The sequence below is a fragment of the Myotis yumanensis genome, unplaced genomic scaffold (genome assembly GCF_028538775.1).
Source record: "Myotis yumanensis isolate MYYU_CA2020_CCGP unplaced genomic scaffold, mMyoYum1.0.hap1 SCAF_10, whole genome shotgun sequence".
In the NCBI taxonomy this organism is placed as follows: Eukaryota; Metazoa; Chordata; class Mammalia; order Chiroptera; family Vespertilionidae; genus Myotis; species Myotis yumanensis.
The window spans coordinates 8,337,852-8,357,679 of NW_027223761.1; the positions used below are offsets into that span (position 1 = coordinate 8,337,852).

The window sequence follows — 19,828 nt, forward strand, 5'->3', positions numbered from 1 at the left end:
ATGCAGTGATGTAAACTGGGACAGACTAAAGATAACAACAGGCCTACTGTGAGCTGGAAACTGATCCTAAATTGTATCTTATTTCTGAGCAGTAACCAACAGAGAAATTACAAAGGAAATTCCTTTAAGGGAAGTGAGGCCAGGTTTTATAACCACCAGGGGGAGAGAGCACATTAAAAAAGGGCTAAACCATTAGCAATTTACTAAATCTTAGGTCCTAGGAGGAGCAATTGCCCACCAAACTCAGGCCCCTAGGGTCACAGCTTCTTAGTATGTATTTTATGAAACAACGTGTAGAGCTTCTTCCAATAAGCTAAGTAATGAACTCCCACTTAAACACCATTCTAATTTATAACCTGCTTCCTCCTTCCAAGAAGACATTTATTATATATACAAAAGGTTTAAAGCAATTGCAAAATACCCAGTTTTTTTTTTTTTAAAAAAAGGGTAAATATCTGGCAGTTGCATTATTGTTCTCTTAGATCACTCATCCTTTCAGAGGTACCCCAACATCGGACCCCTGGATTCCCTGGTTTCAACTTGCCCTTAACAGTCCTCCCTCCCCGCTTCCCTCGCCTTCACTCCCTTCCCACAGCCAGCTCTGTCCCCACCCGTCTGACACACAGTTACTTTGCAGGCAGCACCCATTGCCTTGGCCGCCAGCCCGAAGGCCAGCCAGATGCCCTCCTGACTGTGACCTCTAGACGTTGCTCTCCTGGGCCAGATAAAGATTTGTTTGTTCTTTACATGGAGAGAATGTGTGAAAAACCAGATGCTCTTATTACCGTGACATAATTTCAATAAGCACTATGTTCCAGACCCAACTACTAAAATGCTGAACATTAATGAGTTCGTGTCATCTTCATAAAAAACCCGCGAAGCGGGTTCTAATACTACCGCCGCGTCCCAGGTGAGGACGCTGAGGCACAGCGAAGGGTCTCAGAGCTCATCCACGAGGGAACGTGGTTTGCGCCCGGCTGGGCAGGGCCCCGCGGGCACTTTCCCTCGCCGGCGCTCGGACGGTGCTGAGCGGCTGTGGGATGCGGGCCGCGTGGGGGCCGGCGCGCACCCACAGGGCCGGACGCACAGACTTTCTACCTGGCCATCGCTCGCGTGGGGCATGGCCGGCGTTCTCCTTGAGGCGGGGCCCGCACCTCTTCCTCGTGCGCAGGCGGCTGGTTACTCGCGGCCCCGGCAGGCACGTGACTGGCGGTGTGGGCGCGCGGGGCCGCGGTGGGGCGGGCCAGTCCTCCGTCGGGGGCGGGGCCTGGTCGGAGCCCCGCCCCGTCCCGGACCAGTTAACTGGCAGCCGCGGGCTCCTACTTCACGGCGCAGCGGACTGAGGAGGTGGTGTTCCCGAAGCCACGGCCATGGCCACGGTGCGGGAAAAGGCGGCGGCACTGAACCTCTCCGCTCTCCCCCGCCCGGCGCAGAGGCCTCCCGGTAGGTGCTGAGGACCCTGTCCCGGGAGGGGAAGGGTCACCGGGCGGGCAGGTGAGCTGAGGCTACTGTTCTCGCGCGGGATACATTTTCTGGATAAGGAATATTTCAATGAATCCAGGTTTTTGACTTTTTTTTTTAATGGTTGCATGACATTAGGAAAGACGCTGGTGAATTCTGCCACCAGTTTAATCATATCTTTGGGGGCACTATGCTTAGTATCCTGGTTTCTTTAAATGTCCAAATAAACGGAATCGGGTGATCGGTTACAAAATTTCCATTTTAGCATATCTATAACTCAGAAAATATAGTTAAGATATCCAGATAACACTTGGCTTCCCCCTCCCCCCCCCCCCCCCTTTTAGATAAGTTGCAACTTTTCCCCCTTTCTGTAGCCGCAGTGGGGTATTAGGTGAATTGGTTCCTATCTGACAAAAAGCTTTTCGTTTGTAAAATGCTAACCAGGTGTCAGTGGTCAGTGAATTGACTTGGGTCAAATGGGTGCATCTCAGTGGCCCCAGTCTTGTGTTTGACTTATAATTAGTAATGTTCCTTTTAATCTTCAAAAGTTAATGACAAATTGTGACTAAGAACTGCTTTTCTTCTGTACTTTTCTAAGAACAATCATAATATTGACCTATTCTGATCCAATTTAAAGGATTCAGAAAAGCACATGATATCTACATTCAGAATTTTTTTCTTGTTTTACATTATGAAGGAAAATACTTTTCATCATTTGAGAATTTAAAATCAAATGATACTGGAAATAGTCATGAGAAATCTTTAGGCTCACTTTCTGAGTGAAAGAAATTCCCAAATTTTACATAATTAAAAATATGGCATCCTGTTTTCTCCAACAACTGAAATACCAATTCTAAGCTTGGGGCATTTGTGAACAGATTCTTAGAGGGTGGAAGGGAATATGTGTTCAAAATTAAGTAGAGGACTTTCAGAAAGAAGAGTTAAAGTTCTGCTTAGTGGATTTGAACCCAAGGACAAGACCACTGTTCTCTGCACACCAGGTGCAGTGGCAGAAAAGGGCCCACTGCCTTTTCTCATTTGTTTGGCTTGCTATAGTCGCAACCTACCTGTTAGCATTTGTTAGCAACCTACCTTTTCCACCCTTTAGTTGCCTTGTCCCAGTCCCAGTAAGCACAGTAATAGGAGCCTCCGTTCCTGGTTCCTTGCCATTCCCTTTCTGTGTGCTCTGGCAAGCAGCCTTGCACGTTTGTTTCTCTACTGATTAATAACTTTGCCATACCTTAAAGGGGCTGTACGACTAGGGACCTGATTTGTGTAGAAAAGTCTGTATGTTAACTTTCAATAAGTACTTCAAAGATATTTGTCTTTTAATATAGACAAACAAGAAAGTGGTATGTTATCCTGCTATCCCTTTATACTGTAACTTAATTCTTTGAATTCACCTGGTATCACTTTTCCAGGGAGCTCAAAGTACTTCCCATATGCTATCTCATTAATCTGTATGAATTAAAGCAGTGGCCAATGCCTACTTTTGTTGATAGCTCTCTTAACATACTTTTAAATTGTCCTTATTAGTAGAGATTTATTTACATACTTTGCCTGCAGCCTTCTTTTCAGAGCAATCTCAGTCTTCTGCATGACAATTCTAATGACATATAAGAGGAAAACAAACTTTGGACTCCCAAAGCAATATGCAGTAAAAGTGTTGCAATACTGGAATCAGTGTACAGGAATTTTTCCCCACTCAGTCACAGCTGCCCAGTTTTAACACTCAGAACACAGTTCTCTACCTTTATCTATTGTCAGGATTTGGTTAGGATCTAATAAATATAGTCCTTTTTCTTTGTCTTGATAATTCTGTAATTACGTAATGTCTTAATACATCGTTTGACAAATATAATCCTTAAATAAAATTCTCTTAAATCTTAAATGATTTAGAATTCTTGTATTTTCTGATGAAGAGTTAAATCCTCTGGCATGTTTCACATCTTGTCCTCACATCCGCTACTGGCCTTTATTTAATTGAATATTGTTCAGAGCTTGACATCATCATCCAGGTGGTATGAATAGGTAAAGAGCAGGGACTGTGTCCTTTGAGGGTAGAGACTGTGCCAGTAGCATCCCCCCTACACAGCTTGTGACACCATAATGTCTCTTAGACGTTGTCAAATGTCTAGTGGGGAGTAAAATTACCCACTGTGAACCACTGTGTGAACCCTTCTTTTAAAAAGTTGGTAATAATTACAAGTATTGAATAACCAACTGTATTATGTATTAGTTCAGAGAAAGATTCTGTCACTTTTCTTTTTTACTTTGTGTGTGTGTGAGAAAATATTTTAAGTAGAGGATTTTTAGATGTTTTTTTACTTTTTGAATAAATATTTAAAATTTTAGAATAGACTTAGATTTACAAAAAAATTCCCATATGTCCTTCACTCAGTTTCCCTTTTATTTACATCTGACATTAGTTTAGTATATTTGTCACAATTAATATCGATACATTATTATTAACTAAGCCCACACAGATTTCCTCAGTTTTTGCCTACTGTCTTTTTTTTTCTATTCAAGAATCCGCCTAAGAGATTACATTACATTGAGTCCATGTCTCATTAGGCTCTTCTAGATTGTGACAGTTCCCCCCTTTATTTTCTGTTAATCGCTGTGTACTGTGCTAGCCACTTTACATATGTTGTTTCAAATGATCCTCACAGTAACTGAGAGAAGTGGAATTAACTCTGTTTTGAAACAAAAAGGTTGGGTAGTTCGTCCAAGGTTGCATTATTTTATTTTTTATTTGGTAACATTTAAAAAATATTTTAAAAATTGATTTCATAAATGAAGGGAGAGGGAGAGAGAGATAGAAACATCAATGATGAGAGAGAATCATTGATTGGCTGCCTCCTGCACACCCCCTACTGGGGATCGAGCCCACAACCTGGGTATACACCCTTGACCGGAATCGAACCTGGGAACTTTCAGTACACAGGCCAACGCTCTATCCATTGAGCCAAACCAGCTAGGGCAGATTGCATTATTTTAGTAAATGATGGAGCCAAGAATGGAACCCAAGTCTCTGGGATTTCAAAACCTATGCTCTTATTTTATGCTTTGTATTCACAGAACCTATCACTGTACCTACTGCATTAACACAAGTTTCCAAGTCTGAACCATATTTGATCAACCAAAAGTTTCTGAACTTTGGCACTATTGACATTTGCTTTGTTTTCGTGGCTGGCCCTGTGCATTATTGGATGTTTAGCGGCATCTCTGGACCCTCAACCCACTAGATGCCAGTAGCATCCCCCCTACACAGCTTGTGACACCATAATGTCTCTGAGACGTCAAATGTCTAGTGGGGAGTAAAATCACCCACTGTGAACCACTGTGTGAACCCTTCTTTTAAAAAGTTGGTAATAATTTACAAGTATTGAATAACCAACTGTATTATGTGAGGCACTCCATAAGTCATTTAAATAATTTGAGTCTCTGTAAACTATAAGGAAATTTGAAAGAAATAAGGCACCAGGTCACTATAATTCAAATTTTGTGGAAACTGTTCTGGCCGGGTTTACTCGGTGGTTACAGTGTTGGCCCTCAGACTGAAGGGTCTTGGGTTGGATTCCCAGTCAAAGGCACATACTTCGGTTGCAAGGTGGTCGGGGCATGTGTGGCAGGCAACCAATCCATGTGTCTCTCTCACATGGATGTTTGATCTCTCTCCTCCCCCACCTCCCTCCCTCAACTCTCTCTTAAAAAAAAAATAAATGGAAAAAATACCTTCGGGTGAGGATTAAAAAATAAAATTTTGTGGAAACTGCCTATGAGCTATCTGCATTTGGAGGGTGGTAAGGGGGTAGTTTAATGCCTGAAAATGAAATTATTACATGTTCATTTTTAGCATATTTTAGTAATTCTGTGTGTATGTTCATATTACATTGGGATCCAGTTTTATTTATTTTTATTGGTTGATTTGAGAAACAAGCATTGATTTGTTGTTCTACCTATTTATGCATTTATTGGTTGCTTCTATTTTTTTAAACTAATTTTAGAGAGAGGAAGGAGGAGATAAAGAGAGAAACATTGATGTGAGAGCGAAACAAGATATGAAAGCCCTAGCCAGTTTCACTCAGTGATTAGAGCGTCAGCCCTCCGACTGAAGGGTCACAGGTTCAATTCTGGTACCTCGGTTGCAGTCTTGATCTTGGGCCCTGGTCAGGGCGCCTGTGGCAACCAATTTATGTTTCTCTCTCTCTCTCCCTCTCCCTCTTAAAATCAATGGAGAAAAATATCCTTGGGTGAGGATTAACAATAACAACAAAAAAGATGTGAGAGAAAAACATTGATCGGCTGCCCCCCCCCCCCCCCCCCATCTTTTGGTGTATTGGGCAATGCTCCAACCAACTGAACCACAATGGCCAGGACTTTTTTTTCTTCTTCTTTTCTTTTTAATTTGAATTTTTTATTGTTGACACTATTGTAGATCTCCCATTTCCCCACCCTTGCCCACTTCCACCCAGCCCCCATCACCCCCTCCCTCAGCCCTCACCACACTATTTTCTGTGTCCTTGGGTTATGCACATATGTTCTTTAGCTAATCCCTTTATCTTCCTTTATCCAGTCCCCTCCACCCCACTCCCCTCTGACATTTGTCAGTCTGTTCCATGTATTCATTGGTTGCTTCTTGTATGTGTCCTGACAGGGATTGAACCTGCAACCTTGGCATATCAGAACAATGCTCTAACCAACTGAGCTACCTGGCCAGGGCCATGGGATCCAATTTTATAATGTGTATATTGATCTAAGGAGTTAACATAAACTCACTATTTCAATTATTATGTAAGTGTTTTAGTCCTTAAATAGGTTTTGCTAGCAGGACCACAGTTGATGCTGACTGCACAGATCATGGTTGATGTTGATTATCCCCTTGTAACTCTTGAGTAAGTGTCATTTCCTGACATGTCTGCCTTATGACTTGATTTTTAGGGACTATTATAGTAATAGCTTGATTATTTAGTGTGCATTCTTAGAAGTGAAGATGGTTATTTGCTGTATCACAAATACATATCAGAGTTCAAGATTAGAAGCTTAACTTTTTTTTTTTAAATATATTTTATTGATTTTTTACAGAGAGGAAGGGAGAAAGATAGAAAGTTAGAAACATCGATGAGAGAGAAACATCGGTCAGCCGCCTCCTGCACATCTCCCACTGGGGATGTGCCCGCAACCCAGGTACATGCCCCCGACCGAAATCGAACCCGGGACCCTTGAGTCCGCAGGCCGACGCTCTATCCACTGAGCCAAACCGGTTTTGGCAAGAAGCTTAACTTTTTTATTGGTAATTCTTTTTGGTAGACTTCAAATACATAAAAGGGCAGGTCTTTGCTTTTGAAAAAAGGCTATTGTTTTCAAGCAAATAAAGGTGAGACTGCTTGAAAAATGAATATTAACTAGCCTAGATTTATATAGTGCTTAAAAACATGTGTAGTATACTACAGATCTGATTTAAAACAATCTGAGCCTCTTGTTAGGCCACCTTCCAAAAAGCTTTTTATCTGATAGGGTAAAATTTTTTGTATGCTTCATTTCTTATTATGTTGTATTTGGAGCTCAATATCTACATCTAAATGGAGAGGTATAATTTAAGTCTCTAAAATCCTATAATCAGCAGTTTAGATCTGAAGCCAGCATTAAACATAGCATTCAACTCTTGTAGCACTAAATGGAGAAACCAACCAAGAGGTAAACCTTTTATTCAGGGTGATTGCAGCTGGTCTTTGGACTCTTTGAATCTTTGGTAATGATGATTTTAGAACAAATTTGACCAAACATAAATAAGGAAGCATCAAGATGTAAACAGTACCCTGGCTGGTTTGGCTTAGTGGATTGAGCATCGGCCTGCAGACTGAAGAGTCCCAGGTTCGATTCCGGTCAAGGGCACATGCCTGGGTTGCGGGCTCCATCCCCAGTGGGGGATGGGCAAGAGGCAGCTGATCAATGATTCTTTATCATCAATGATGTTTCTATCCTTCTTTCCCTCTCCCTTTTTCTCTAAAATCAATAAAAATATATTTTTTTAAAAAGTTGTAAACAGTGATAAATTTTAAAGAATTTTCCAGCTCACATACACATGAGTTTTGAGGATAAGCTAAAGCTTCAATTCTGGTTGCTGGGCTTACAAAGCATTCATTGTATACTTCTGATTTCTTGAATTCTGTTTAGAAATCACAATAATTCATCTTACTGGACATGGTCTGCTATACCAATGTTCATTTCAGCTATTAGATGGTGATAAATAAGAAGTTTTAAAATAGCATGTTGGGGAATCTGTGTTCACCTGGTGAAGTCAGCATTAAAAAAACAGGTTACCCTGGTGTGGGTTTTGACACAATTACTTGTTAGATCCAGGATATATTATGTATTAAAGTATCTGTATGAACATGAGCTAGTTTGGGTTTGTGGGTGGCAATGCTTGAGGGGAACTATCTCATTGTGCAAAGGTTGGGAATTAATGGCCAGTGAGAACAGAGGGGACCTGAAAGGGCTGAATTGTATTATGCCTAGAGACTCTGAAAAGATTGTGTGGCTCACAGGTGCCTACTATCCTGCTCTAACCTGTTCTTTAATCTTTTATACTGGTGTTATCCAACCTGAAAAACTTCCTGATTTCCCATATTTAAGCAGCAAGTTAATATAAGGAAATTTATTATGTACTTCTTAATTCCCTTGTGCAGATTAGCCTTTTCCACGTCATTGAGGCTGTGTATTCCCTACCTCTCACCCACTTCCGTTGTCTTATTGATCTCAAATTAATAAGTGACTCAGCCTTATCTTTTAGAGTTTGTATGCCAACCTACTTGTAGCTCAGCTGACTTATGTGTTTCATCATTAATATTATCACTAAACCAGAAGTCTGTTTCACTGGTACTTAAAAGGCAATCTGATCGCCGAAACCGGTTTGGCTCAGTGGATAGAGCGTCGGCCTGTGGACTCAAAGGTCCCAGGTTCGATTCCGGTCGGGGGCATGTGCCTGGGTTGCGGGCACGTCCCCAGTGGGAGATGTGCAGGAGGCGGCTCATCTATGTTTCTCTCTCATCGATGTTTCTGACTCTATATCTCTCTCCCTTCCTCTCTGTAAAAAATTAATAAAATATATTTAAAAAAAAAAAAAAAGGCAATCTGATCTCTGCAAGATTGAATCTGGCTTATTTTCCGTTCCTGTCTTACCCCTGTGTACTGTGGATAGGACATATTATAGAATTTATGATATCCTGCCTTATTTTAGGAGTGCTAACTACTAAGTGTTTTTAAATAACTTAGTTAAGGGTTCACAAATCTTAAAGTTGTGTATTTCGTTTCTCCTGATCTTATTGGCTCACTTAAAGGTCTTTTACTTAATCCAATTCCTCAATGAAAGTTAATGCTAAAACTATCTGGTGGCTTACTTTTCATTGAATTTATTGGGGCCCTAGCTGTTTTCACTCAGTGGATAGAGCGTCAGCTTGTGGACTGAAGGGTCCCTGGTTCGATTCCGGTCAAGGGCACATGCACTGGTTGTAGGCTTGATCCCCAGTAGGGGGTGAGAAGGAGCCAGCCAATTAATGATAGTCTCTCATTATTGAAGTTTCTATCTCTCCCTTCCTCTCTGAAATCAATAAAAATATATTTAAAAAAATAAAAAATATTTTTAAAAAGAATTTATTGGGGTGACATTGATTGGTGGCTTGCTTTAATATATTTATATTTAAGTACTAGGAAAAACTAGTATATATTTACTACCTATGAAACTGAGGGCAAGTTTGTTTAATTCACTAAGCCTTAATTACCTCAAAATAGGATTGTTAATGACTATTTCAGAGAAGTTTATCAGGATTAAGTGAGAGAAGGCAGAGCTTGTCATATTGTAAGTACTAAATGTTAGCTATTAATAATACAATGAAGATATGAAGAAGACTAAAAAGCAGACATTAAGTTCATTTAAATCTTCACTATAATCTCTAGTAGTTTAGGAAGTTAAGCATAGTAATGGCTAATACATCTTCTGTTTAGTCATTGTGGCTGGAAACAGCATAGCTGCTCCTGAGTCCTGGATACCATTAATGACCTGGACATATTTTGAGATTCCATCAAATGCTTGATGCTGGCTCTAATTCAGTAGAGACTAAATACTGTAGCAGCATTAAATCTAGTTCCAATTTGATTTATCTAGTTGATTCTCTATAATTTCATTCTTAAAACTGCTCACATGGTATTTGGAAAACTGGAAGAAATTTCCTCCTTCTTTGTTTATTACTAGATTATAAAGTACCTTGAATTTTAAAATAGAATTTTGATAATTAAAAACAATCAATGATTATTTAAAATAACATCGTAATAATAGGTAGATAGAAAATTACCCATCAGCTTTTGGTATTGAAAATCTACAAATAAGCAGTCAAGGGCTTTATGTATATGTGTGTTTGTATGTTAGTAATTTTCATGGTAAAGATGTTAACATTTCTAGTAGCTACAAAATTATAGTATAATTAGAGCCCCAGTGCACGAATTCATGCATGGGTGGGGTACCTTGGCCTGGCCAGCCATCGGGGCTGGCCAGTAAGGGAGAGGGACCGAGAGAGGTTGGCTGGCCGCAGGAAATTGGCTGTGGGAGTGCACTGACCACCAGGGGGCAGCTCCTGTGTTGAGCGTCTGCCCCTGGTGATCAGTGCACCTCAAAGCTACCAGCTGGTCATTTGGTCGTCTGGTCATAACGGTTGCTTAGGCTTTTATATATCTGGTCATAACGGTTGCTTAGGCTTTTATATATATAGATGGTCGACTACACTCATTATATTAATTGCAACACAAAAGATGAATTCCAAATGACCCACTTAAAATTTATGATTCTAGTGCATTAAGTGACTTTTCATGTCCTTCAGGAATTATCTTTGCTTTCACCTTCCATATTCTATTTTACCTAAGAAGGCAGGAATGTAATTTCCAGCAGTAGTTTCTTTAATTACAATTCCCCATATTCCTTACTGTTCTACTGATGCAACAACCATGTGTGTGTATCTATAACTAGATCTCTATCTATCTATCTGTCTATCTATCTGATTGATAATGCTTTAAAATTATATAGAACATGAGCCAAATCCAATACCACCTCTTATAATGTCTGGAATTACCCTTAACCTCTGTGAGTTTGTTTTCCATCTTATAAAAAGAAATGATATCTCCCTCATAGGGTTGCTATGAAGATTAGATCATTAATGCACTTAATAGAGTTCCTTGCACATAATTGGTAACTGCCACAAGGTCCTACTTGATCTGCAAACCCTGAGCCCCAAACCCTATTTCTATTCCTCTCTGATCTCACTTCCTACTGTTCTCTCCCTTTGTCACCCACACAAAGCATGCTGGTCTCCTTCTTCTTCTCAAGGCCTTTGCTCTTTCTGTTCTCTCTGCTCTTTCCCCTAATATATGCATAGCTTGCTTTCTGTTGTTGTAGTTTTTTGTTGTTGTTGTTTTTATAGAGGAAGGGAGAGAGAATGGAGAGATAGAAACTTTGATGAGAGAGAAACATCATCGATTGGCTACCTCCTGCATGGCCTCTACTGGGGATCGAGCCCACAATCCAGGCATGTGCCCTGACTGGGAATCATACTGGTAACCTCGTGGTTCAGGGTCAACGCTCAACCATTGAGCAACACCAGCTGGGCTGCTTCCTGGTTTTTAAATGGTGCCCAGAAACTCAGGTTTCTGCTCAGAAATCACATGGTCAGAAAGGTGTTTCCTGATGTCCATCTAAAATAGCATTTTCTTCCTTACCTAGCTTTAGTTTTCTTCTTAGCATTGATCTAACATATTTGTATTGTCTGTATCTTCCCATAAAGTATACATCCATGAGAACAGGGACTTTATTTTGTTCACTTTGTATCCTAGTACACAGGACAGTGTTTAGCATATAGTAGGCATTACATTTTTTAAATGAATTGTTACTAATAATTTGATATTTCAATAAGAAGCTGACTTCACAATTGTTCCTTTTAATAACTTTAGAAATTGCCACTTTTTGCTTAAGGATTGCTTAGACCTTATCATAAATAAATAAGGTTACTCTGTGATTTTTTTCCATTCCAGGTTTCAGTGTGGCCCAGAAACCATTTGGAGCCACATATGTATGGAGTAGCATTATAAACACTCTACAAACACAAGTGGAGGTGAAAAAACGAAGGCACCATTTAAAAAGACACAATGACTGCTTTGTTGGTTCAGAAGCTGTTGATGTTATTTTTTCTCACCTAATTCAGAATAAATATTTTGGTGATATAGATATTCCTCGGGCCAAAGTAGTAAGAGTGTGTCAAGCACTTATGGACTACAAAGTATTTGAAGCAGTTCCAACCAAAGTCTTTAGAAAAGACAAAAAACCTATGTTTGAAGATAGTAGTTGCAGCCTTTATAGATTCACAACAGTACCCAACCAAGACAGTCAATTTGGCAAAGAGAATAAACTACATTCACCTTCTAGGTTAGTATATAATATAAGGTTATCATGGGCATACTGGCAGGACTTTGTCTACTTATTAAGATACTGACTGGCTTTGTTTCTTTTGAATTAGTAAATTAGGCTAAAATCTGGGTTTGTGGATAAATTTGATCAAGTAGAGTGAACTTTTATTTTTTTTGCTATCTTTTAGAATTCTTGTTTGTTTCTGCTAAATATAAAATATGAACAATCAGCAAACTGATTTTTCTGCTTCAAGTTACACTTTATAGTGTAAAAAATGTTAGCTTATCCACAAAATGGTATGAGAACAGAGAAGGTGAAGGCAGGCAGGTAGGGTATTACTAAATTCCACAAAATGGTAGATGTGAAGTATGAAAGGCATGTGGGAGCTAGAATGCACAGGTTTCATATAACATATTAAGGAGTTTGTGCCTGGTCACACAGTTTTGAGAAGCCACAGAAAGATTTTAAGCAGGATGAGACTGCATTTTAGAAAGGTCATCCTGGCAGCTGTACGGTCAGCCTAATGGGGAGAGCCAGTTTGGAATCTATTGCAATATTGCAGTCTGCAGATGAGGGTGAAGCAAACGGCAGTGGTGAAGATGAGGGAGACATTTAAAGGAAGACTGTGGGACAGAACTGTAAAACCCCAGTGACTGAAATGAATGTAGGTGAGAAGTACATAATGAACTGAGTTATTTGTTATAAAAAAAACCAAAACTTTTTCCTTTTATTCCCCTCACCTCAATTGTGCAGAGGTAATTGAAGCTCTTATAATTCAGAGCTGACACAAGTTTAATGTATTGACTTTCAAATATTTTAAAACTATATATTTAAAACATAATAAAATTTACCGCTATATGTGGGAAGGAAATATGACGGTAAGGTAGGGCAAGTCAACACTTTCCAGATGCAGGTCCACACACTTTATCTGAAACCTCTGGGGACCTGACTGATTTGTTTAGGAATTTAGAACTTAGGAGAGTTTAGAAAGGTATTTTGTACATATATTAGATAACACCCCTAGAAGGATCTTTAATCAACTTACTAATGTTTTTGCAGTAAACAAAACACTCATACTAACTAGGATTCATAAAAACTATGATAGTCTCAAAACTAGTTTTGTCATCATATGAGTTCTGAATAAACTTTAGATTTTTTCCAAGCTTTTTGGGTTTCAGAATTGTGAATAAAGGGTTGTAGATTTGTATTTGGAGAATGATTAGCACTGTCTACCAAAGAATGCCCCAGAAATAGAGATAACTAATGAAAAACATTAAGCATAATGAAGTTTGTTTTAAAATTCAGACTAACATTTTAGTCATTGAGTTACTTAAATCTAAATGTTCAAAGGAGAATTTAGAGTATGTATATTTAGGCCTAATAAAAAAGGTGGAATGTTTTGTATGTTATTCTACTCTTAGAATTTTCATGTATTGTGTTTTTACTCAAATACATAAACTTTCTAGAAACTCTTGGCTCTCGAATACTAAAATATTTTTGTGGGCTTACTAATAAGCATTAATTTATGAAATAAATTCATTTTAGGTATACAGATGCATTTTTTAAATCATCTGATATCAAATCAGCAAGTTTAGAGGACCTGTGGGAAAATCTGAGTTTAAAGCCTGCTAACTCCCCTCATGTAAATATCTCTGCAACTTTGTCTCCACAAGGTAAGTTAAAGATGATGCAAGTAAGAAGCAGAAGGCTAATTTCAAATAAAGTTATTTAAAAATATTTCAATTTTAACCTTTTTTAGAATTTAAATATTCAAAGCACAAAGAAAAAGCACACTGTGTATTAAAACTGTTTATATTAAGTTTTAACAGAGGTCTATTATCTTTAACAAATAGATCAGTGTTGCAATTCTTGAACACTGACTTTTGTCCTGTCAGCTGGCAGAGGTTCAAATCTGAAATGTTTTGCATGCAGATTTTTATTTAAAATATGCTCTCAGATATTTATTTCCTTAAGATTTTATTAGGTTAAATAAAAATTTGAAAATTCCATTAAAATAGTAACAGAATTCTTATATGCTTCCTTGTCTGTGGAAATGGAATATAGTTTCATGATTTCCACCTTCCCTCCCCCATCCTAGTTGTGGAAACCCTGAGTGGAATAATCTGCAGCCAAGAGTTTCAAACGAGTTTTCAGATTGAATGAACCATTCTTTCTTCCAAAGTCCTTATTAACATGCTTTATGACTTGATTTCTTATCTCTGCCATATTGCTTTTTATAGTACAAGAATGAAAGGAATTCCTGTTGTCCAAAGTCTGTTCTCCTACACTTTAAACAAATCTTGAATTGTTTTCAGAAATCACTTAATAAGGTTGACTATTTCTCTCTCTCTTACTTTTTTTTTTTTTTTTGCCACAATTTATTAGCTTATATCTGCCTAGACAAATCTCATGGTGAACATTTAGTAACTATTGTTATTTTCCGCCCTGTCATTTTTCCTGTGTAGTTATTAATGAAGTTTGGCAAGAAGAAACAATTGCGCGCCTACTGCAACTTGTAGACCTTCCACTTCTTGACTCCTTACTCAAACAGCAAGAGGTTGTATCTAAAGTTTCTCAACCTAAGAGGCAGCCTGACTTGGTCAACAGTAGTAACTACCTGGATCGAGGGATTCTCAAGGCTTATGGTGACTCTCAGTATGTGGAACTACATATAATAATTTGAGTGTGCTTGTAGGATGGTTATAGCTAATTGTTTTAAGATAATCTTTTGAGTTCTTCTGTCCATAGAATCAGAGATATGCATTGTCAGTTGATATTATCAGTATTTGGGAAAGTAAAGAACAAAATCACTGTGGTCAAAATTAGAGGTTTATATTTCATTATTTTTCATATTCATTTTTGTTTCACATATAACTTACTTGACCATGAAGTGAAGAAAATGATTATGCTCCATCTTCTTATCTTTGTTAAAATGTAGGTCTGTTTGGTCTCTTAGGGGTGTCGGTCTTCAAAGAAACCTGGAAAAAATGAACAGATTTGGCAAATTCTTAGAATCTTTTGACCACATATGCTTAAAAATTTTTTTTAAATTTACTTATTGATTTTAGAGAGAGACATTGACTTATTGTTCCACTATTTATGCATTCATTGGTTGTTTCTTGTATGTGCCCTGACCAGGGATCATACCGCAACCTTGGTGTATTGGGACAATGCTCTAACCAACTGAGGTACCCGGCCAGGGCTCCACATGTGCATTTTATATGCCTCTAGAATACCTGTTAAATATGTATTTTTAAATTAACTAGTTTTGTTAAATAAATATAATGAAAGTAACTCTTGTTTCACCTCTACCATTCTCCTGAATATAAATCTTAAGATTTTTTAAAGGCTTAAATTAACTTCAAGTTAAGGAAATTAACTTTGGAGCTCGTCTCCTAAATATAATTATTAAAGGTTAAAATCTTGTATTTTAAGCTCATTTAATTTTTAATAATTTTGCCTTAGCAGATAGTATTCCAGCATAGAGAGATGGAAATGTTAGAAAGAAATACAACTTAACATGTTTAGTACTTCACCGGATCTACATTCCAGTGAGCTATTAATAAACAAATAGTTGAATGTCAAAAGCTAACTTAAAACCTTACATGTAAAAGTTAATCCCAACTTACTAGTTATTGAACTCTGCATGTATAATGGGAGCTTATTACTCTACAGGAATTTAAATTACATTTCTACAATCTAAAGTAACGTGAAAACATTATGACCTTAAATTTAAATACAGAATCAGCAATTGTGCTAGAAGTAACCTTAAAGATCATCTTGCTGCTTCTTATTATAAACTTGATGAAACTGATGCTCAGAGAGATGAAGTGACCTGCCCCCGATAATGCACCTGGGTGGTAGATACAGTTGTTCTGAGTCTATAGCAGTAGAGTACATGAATATTTTTAAACTATATATATTAACAAATCAAATATTAAAAGTTATGTCTTGAAATACAGCCTTTTTCTGAAGTCACTCAGCTGGTATTTTTATTAGAAATGGTAATTAATATTTAATTATTCTGAAACCCTACCTTATCTTTCTCTATTCTCTCAGCCAAAGTGAGAGATGACATCATATATAGAGCTCTGAAGTAAGGAACACTATATTAGAAAAATAGTGGTCTAGGAATCAGATCTGGGATCTAGTCCTGTCTGGGACCTTGAGCAAGTAACTTAAGAGTTTCTGTGCCTCTACTGTAAATGTAAAGAATAGAGTTTGAATTTTGATGTCCTTTTTAGCTCTGTATTATACTGGATAGCTTCCATTTTCACTTTTTAAAAAGGTAAGAAAAAGAAGACATTTAATAAGCTGAACTTTTTATCTGTGATACATGACCTCTCTATATATTAAAAAGAATTACACATATCTTTACCTAAGTGTGTAGAAATTTATTCTGGTGGCAAACTGGAAATAGCTAGTAAATTGGGTACTATGTGTATATTTGTTACTCTTGGCTTTTTAAAATGGTTCTTTTTTCCCCACATAGGGAAGATGAGTGGCTCTCTGCAGCAACTGACTGCTTGGAATACCTACCAGACCAGATGGTGGTGGACATAAGCAGAAACTTTCCTGAGCAACCAGATAGAATAGACCTAGTGAAAGAACTTCTGTTTAATGCCATTGGCAAATATTACAGTAGTAGGGAACCTCTGTTAAATCACTTATGTGATGTTCATAATGGAATTGCAGAGCTCTTAGGTAAGTAAGAATCTTACTGGATACTAGAATTAGTATTGTGGAAGAAACAAGAAAAAAATTGTTCTCAAAATTAATCAGAATGGTATAACTTCAAGCTAGGAGTGGATCTGGATTTTATGTTTATTTCAAAACATCTAGGGATCATTTGGAAAGAGGCTTTGATAAGTTCTGAAGTGACCTATAACTTCTAGTGCCCACAGAATGCCACTCTCATTCGTTGGAAGTTCATTAAGCATAGAGTAGCTGTTCTCTTCTTTAGAAAGGAACACCAGTACCACCATCATTCTCCTTCAGTCTCTTCAAAATGGGACTCCTGCTTTGTCCCTCTACCAATATACCAGGCTATTTTTCTCAGGGAGGGTTGGATACATCAATACTGTACCTATAGTGTGCCCTTGAAATGTATTGAATTGATGGAAAACAGGCTGGAAATTTATGTACAAAGCCAAGACTTGGATTTAACATCCTAAGAGTAATGTATGACAAGGACTTAGGATATTAGTTGCCAATTCGAGAATTGGCTTCCTTTATGGTATCAGTCATTCATTATAATTCCTAGTCTTTTTGTTTTGTTTTTTGCTTTTGAAAATTATTTTGAATACGTTTACTGTTCAGCTTAAGCTTTATCTTAATATTGTTCCCTTTAATATAGTCATATTTGGTCAAAATTAAAAGCACTTTTCTTTTGGCTAAAGTGAATGGGAAGACTGAAATAGCATTAGAAGCTACTCAGCTCTTTCTAAAGCTTCTGGATTCCCAGAGCAGAGAAGAGTTTAGAAGACTACTGTATTTCATGGCTGTTGCAGCACATCCATCTGAATTTAAATTACAGAAAGAAGTAAGTCTTTTGTCTAAATGTTAATTGTATTCGGTATCCTAATACTTATAGGACCCACATGTCACATTATTCCATCACCCGCATGCTGAAATACGTTTGCCTTTTATGTCGAACTTTTAAATATGCGCCATTAGGTATGTGTTATTTTATTTTATAGGGTGACAACCGAATGGTTGTGAAAAGGATGTTCTCAAAAGCTGTTGTTGACAATAAACATTTATCTAAAGGCAAAACTGATCTTCTGGTACTCTTTTTAATGGATCATCAAAAAGATGTCTTTAAGGTAAAACTCTGAAAGTAGTTCATTTGAGTTTATATAATAGGTCACTAGATTAAAATGCATTTGAATAATGTCCAATGTCTCCTCCTCCTCTTCCTATTCCTCCTCTTCCTCCCCCTCCTCCTCCTCCTCTTCCTCCTCTTCCTTCTTCTTCCTCCTCCTCCTCCTCCTTCTCCTCCCTTCTTCCTTCTTCTTCTTCTTCTTCTTTTTTTTTTTAAGATTCCTGGAACTCTACATAAAATTGTCAGTGTTAAGCTCATGGCCATTCAGAAGGGAAGAGATCCAAATACAGGCACAGGTAATCTGAGAAATATTATTTTAATGATCTTCCAAAGATAAATTCCTACTATTTACTTGAAAGTGTTTTACTGTAAGTAATTGTACCTAATTTCAACTAAACTTTAAACAACCTCCTCAGACTTAGCAGAGCTTCCTTAAACTCAAATGCAGATTGACCAGCATTAGAAAGTTGGCAGTGCTTAACATCTTCCATGCATTTTATAAAATGGGGACTAAATATAAAAATATTGATTTTTATAGTTAAATCTAAAGAATAGATTCATTAACTGAACTTTTTACTCTTAATATTTAAGGATATACTTTTTGTGAGAGAATTGATCAAAGTGATTATTCGGACCATACACAGAAGACAACCAAGGATGAGCTATTGAGTTTATTAAAAACTATTGATAAGGATCCAAAACTGTCTGCCAAAGAGAAGAAAAAAATGCTAGGTCAGTTCTATAAGTGTCACCCAGACATCTTTATTGAATATTTTGGAGACTAAATTTCCAATGTCTGTATATAACTTGTGTTTTTTAAGAATTATGTATCCTAAAGACCCAATCACATTTGTAATTTTGAATGTTCTTCTAAATATGAAACTGTACTTAATAAAACCTTTTTGTATAACCTTTTGTGTCTTAAACTGAGTTATTAGATGGTGTATTGCTGTTAAGTATTGACCTCTCTTACGAGAGTTGATTTATAATTCTTGTGTATAAAACTTTCTAAAACATAAGAATTTAAATGACATTATAGTGTTTACATAAGAAAGTATTAAACATTAAGAATGTTCATAATTACAAGTTAATAGGAATGTGGTTTGTACCTTAAGAGGTATTCCTTAAAGATACAAAATTTGATGAAGTAAATTTACTAATTAACAAAGACTGTAGACAAATTAGAAATTGAACTTTCCTAATGCTTTTGAAAACTTCAACATCTTTTATAACTTATTGTGGAAAATTTCAAACATATATAAAAAATGGGGAGGCCCTAACTGGTTTGGCTCAGTGGATAGAGCGTCAGCCTGCGGACTGAAAGGTCCCAGGTTTGATTCTGGTCAAGGGCATGTACCTTGGTTCGGGCACATCCCTAGTAAGGAGTGTGCAGGAGGCAGCTGAATCGATGTTTCTCTCTCATCGATGTTTCTAACTGTCTATCCCTCTCCCTTCCTCTCTGTAAAAAATCAATAAAATATGTTTAAAAAAACGGGGAGAACAGAATACTGAACTCCCACATACTTACCCAGTTTCAACAACTCTTAGCTCATGGTCAATCTTTTTTTTTTTTTAAAAATATTTTATTGATTTTTTTACAGAGAGGAAGGGAGAGGGATAGAGAGAACATCGATGAGAAACATCGATCAGCTGCCTCCTGCACACCCCCTAGTGGGGATGTGCCTGCAACTAAGGTACATGCCCTTGACCGGAATCAAACCTGGGACTCTTGCAGTCCACAGGCTGACGCTCTATCCACTGAGCCAAACCGGCTAGGGCTCATGGTCAATCTTGTTTCACCTATACTCCCACCCACTCTTTGGTCCCACCCCAGCAAATTTCAGACATATCATTTTATCTATAAACTAGGGGCTCGGTGCACAGATTCGTGCACTGGTGGGGTAATTCGGCCTGGCCTGTGTCCTCTCATAATCCAGGATTCCTTGGGGGAATGTTGGACTACCAGTTTCAGCCCAGTCCCCGCAGGCCAGGCTGAAGGACCCCACCGGTGCACGAATTCATGCAACGGTCCTCTAGTATGCATATAAGATCTTTGGTTAACGCCTTTGTAAACAACTGTTTGGGCCGGC

At 37.9% G+C, this 19,828-nt stretch overlaps 1 protein-coding gene across 1 annotated transcript; it reads left to right on the forward strand.

Annotated features, from left to right (window-relative positions):
* Window positions 1–1,342: 1,342 nt before the first annotated feature.
* On the forward strand, window positions 1,343–18,637 carry DEPDC7 (DEP domain containing 7). Its single transcript, XM_070426476.1, has 9 exons — window positions 1,343–1,443; window positions 11,542–11,932; window positions 13,460–13,587; window positions 14,380–14,569; window positions 16,407–16,618; window positions 17,314–17,456; window positions 17,614–17,739; window positions 17,956–18,034; window positions 18,330–18,637. The coding sequence occupies exons 1-9, from the start codon at window positions 1,371–1,373 to the stop codon at window positions 18,521–18,523; spliced, it is 1,536 nt and encodes a 511-aa protein (XP_070282577.1). The 5' UTR covers window positions 1,343–1,370; the 3' UTR covers window positions 18,524–18,637.
* Window positions 18,638–19,828: the final 1,191 nt, after the last annotated feature.

Excerpts from the sequence above, each read along its gene's own strand:
- DEPDC7 (XM_070426476.1), top strand. The coding sequence starts at position 1,371 with ATGGCCACGGTGCGGGAAAAGGCGGCGGCACTGAACCTCTCCGCTCTC. Across the intron at positions 1,444-11,541 it reads CCCGGCGCAGAGGCCTCCCG|GTTTCAGTGTGGCCCAGAAA; the intron begins GTAGGTGCTGAG and ends TTTCCATTCCAG. Across the intron at positions 17,740-17,955 it reads ATCAAAAAGATGTCTTTAAG|ATTCCTGGAACTCTACATAA; the intron begins GTAAAACTCTGA and ends TTTTTTTTTAAG.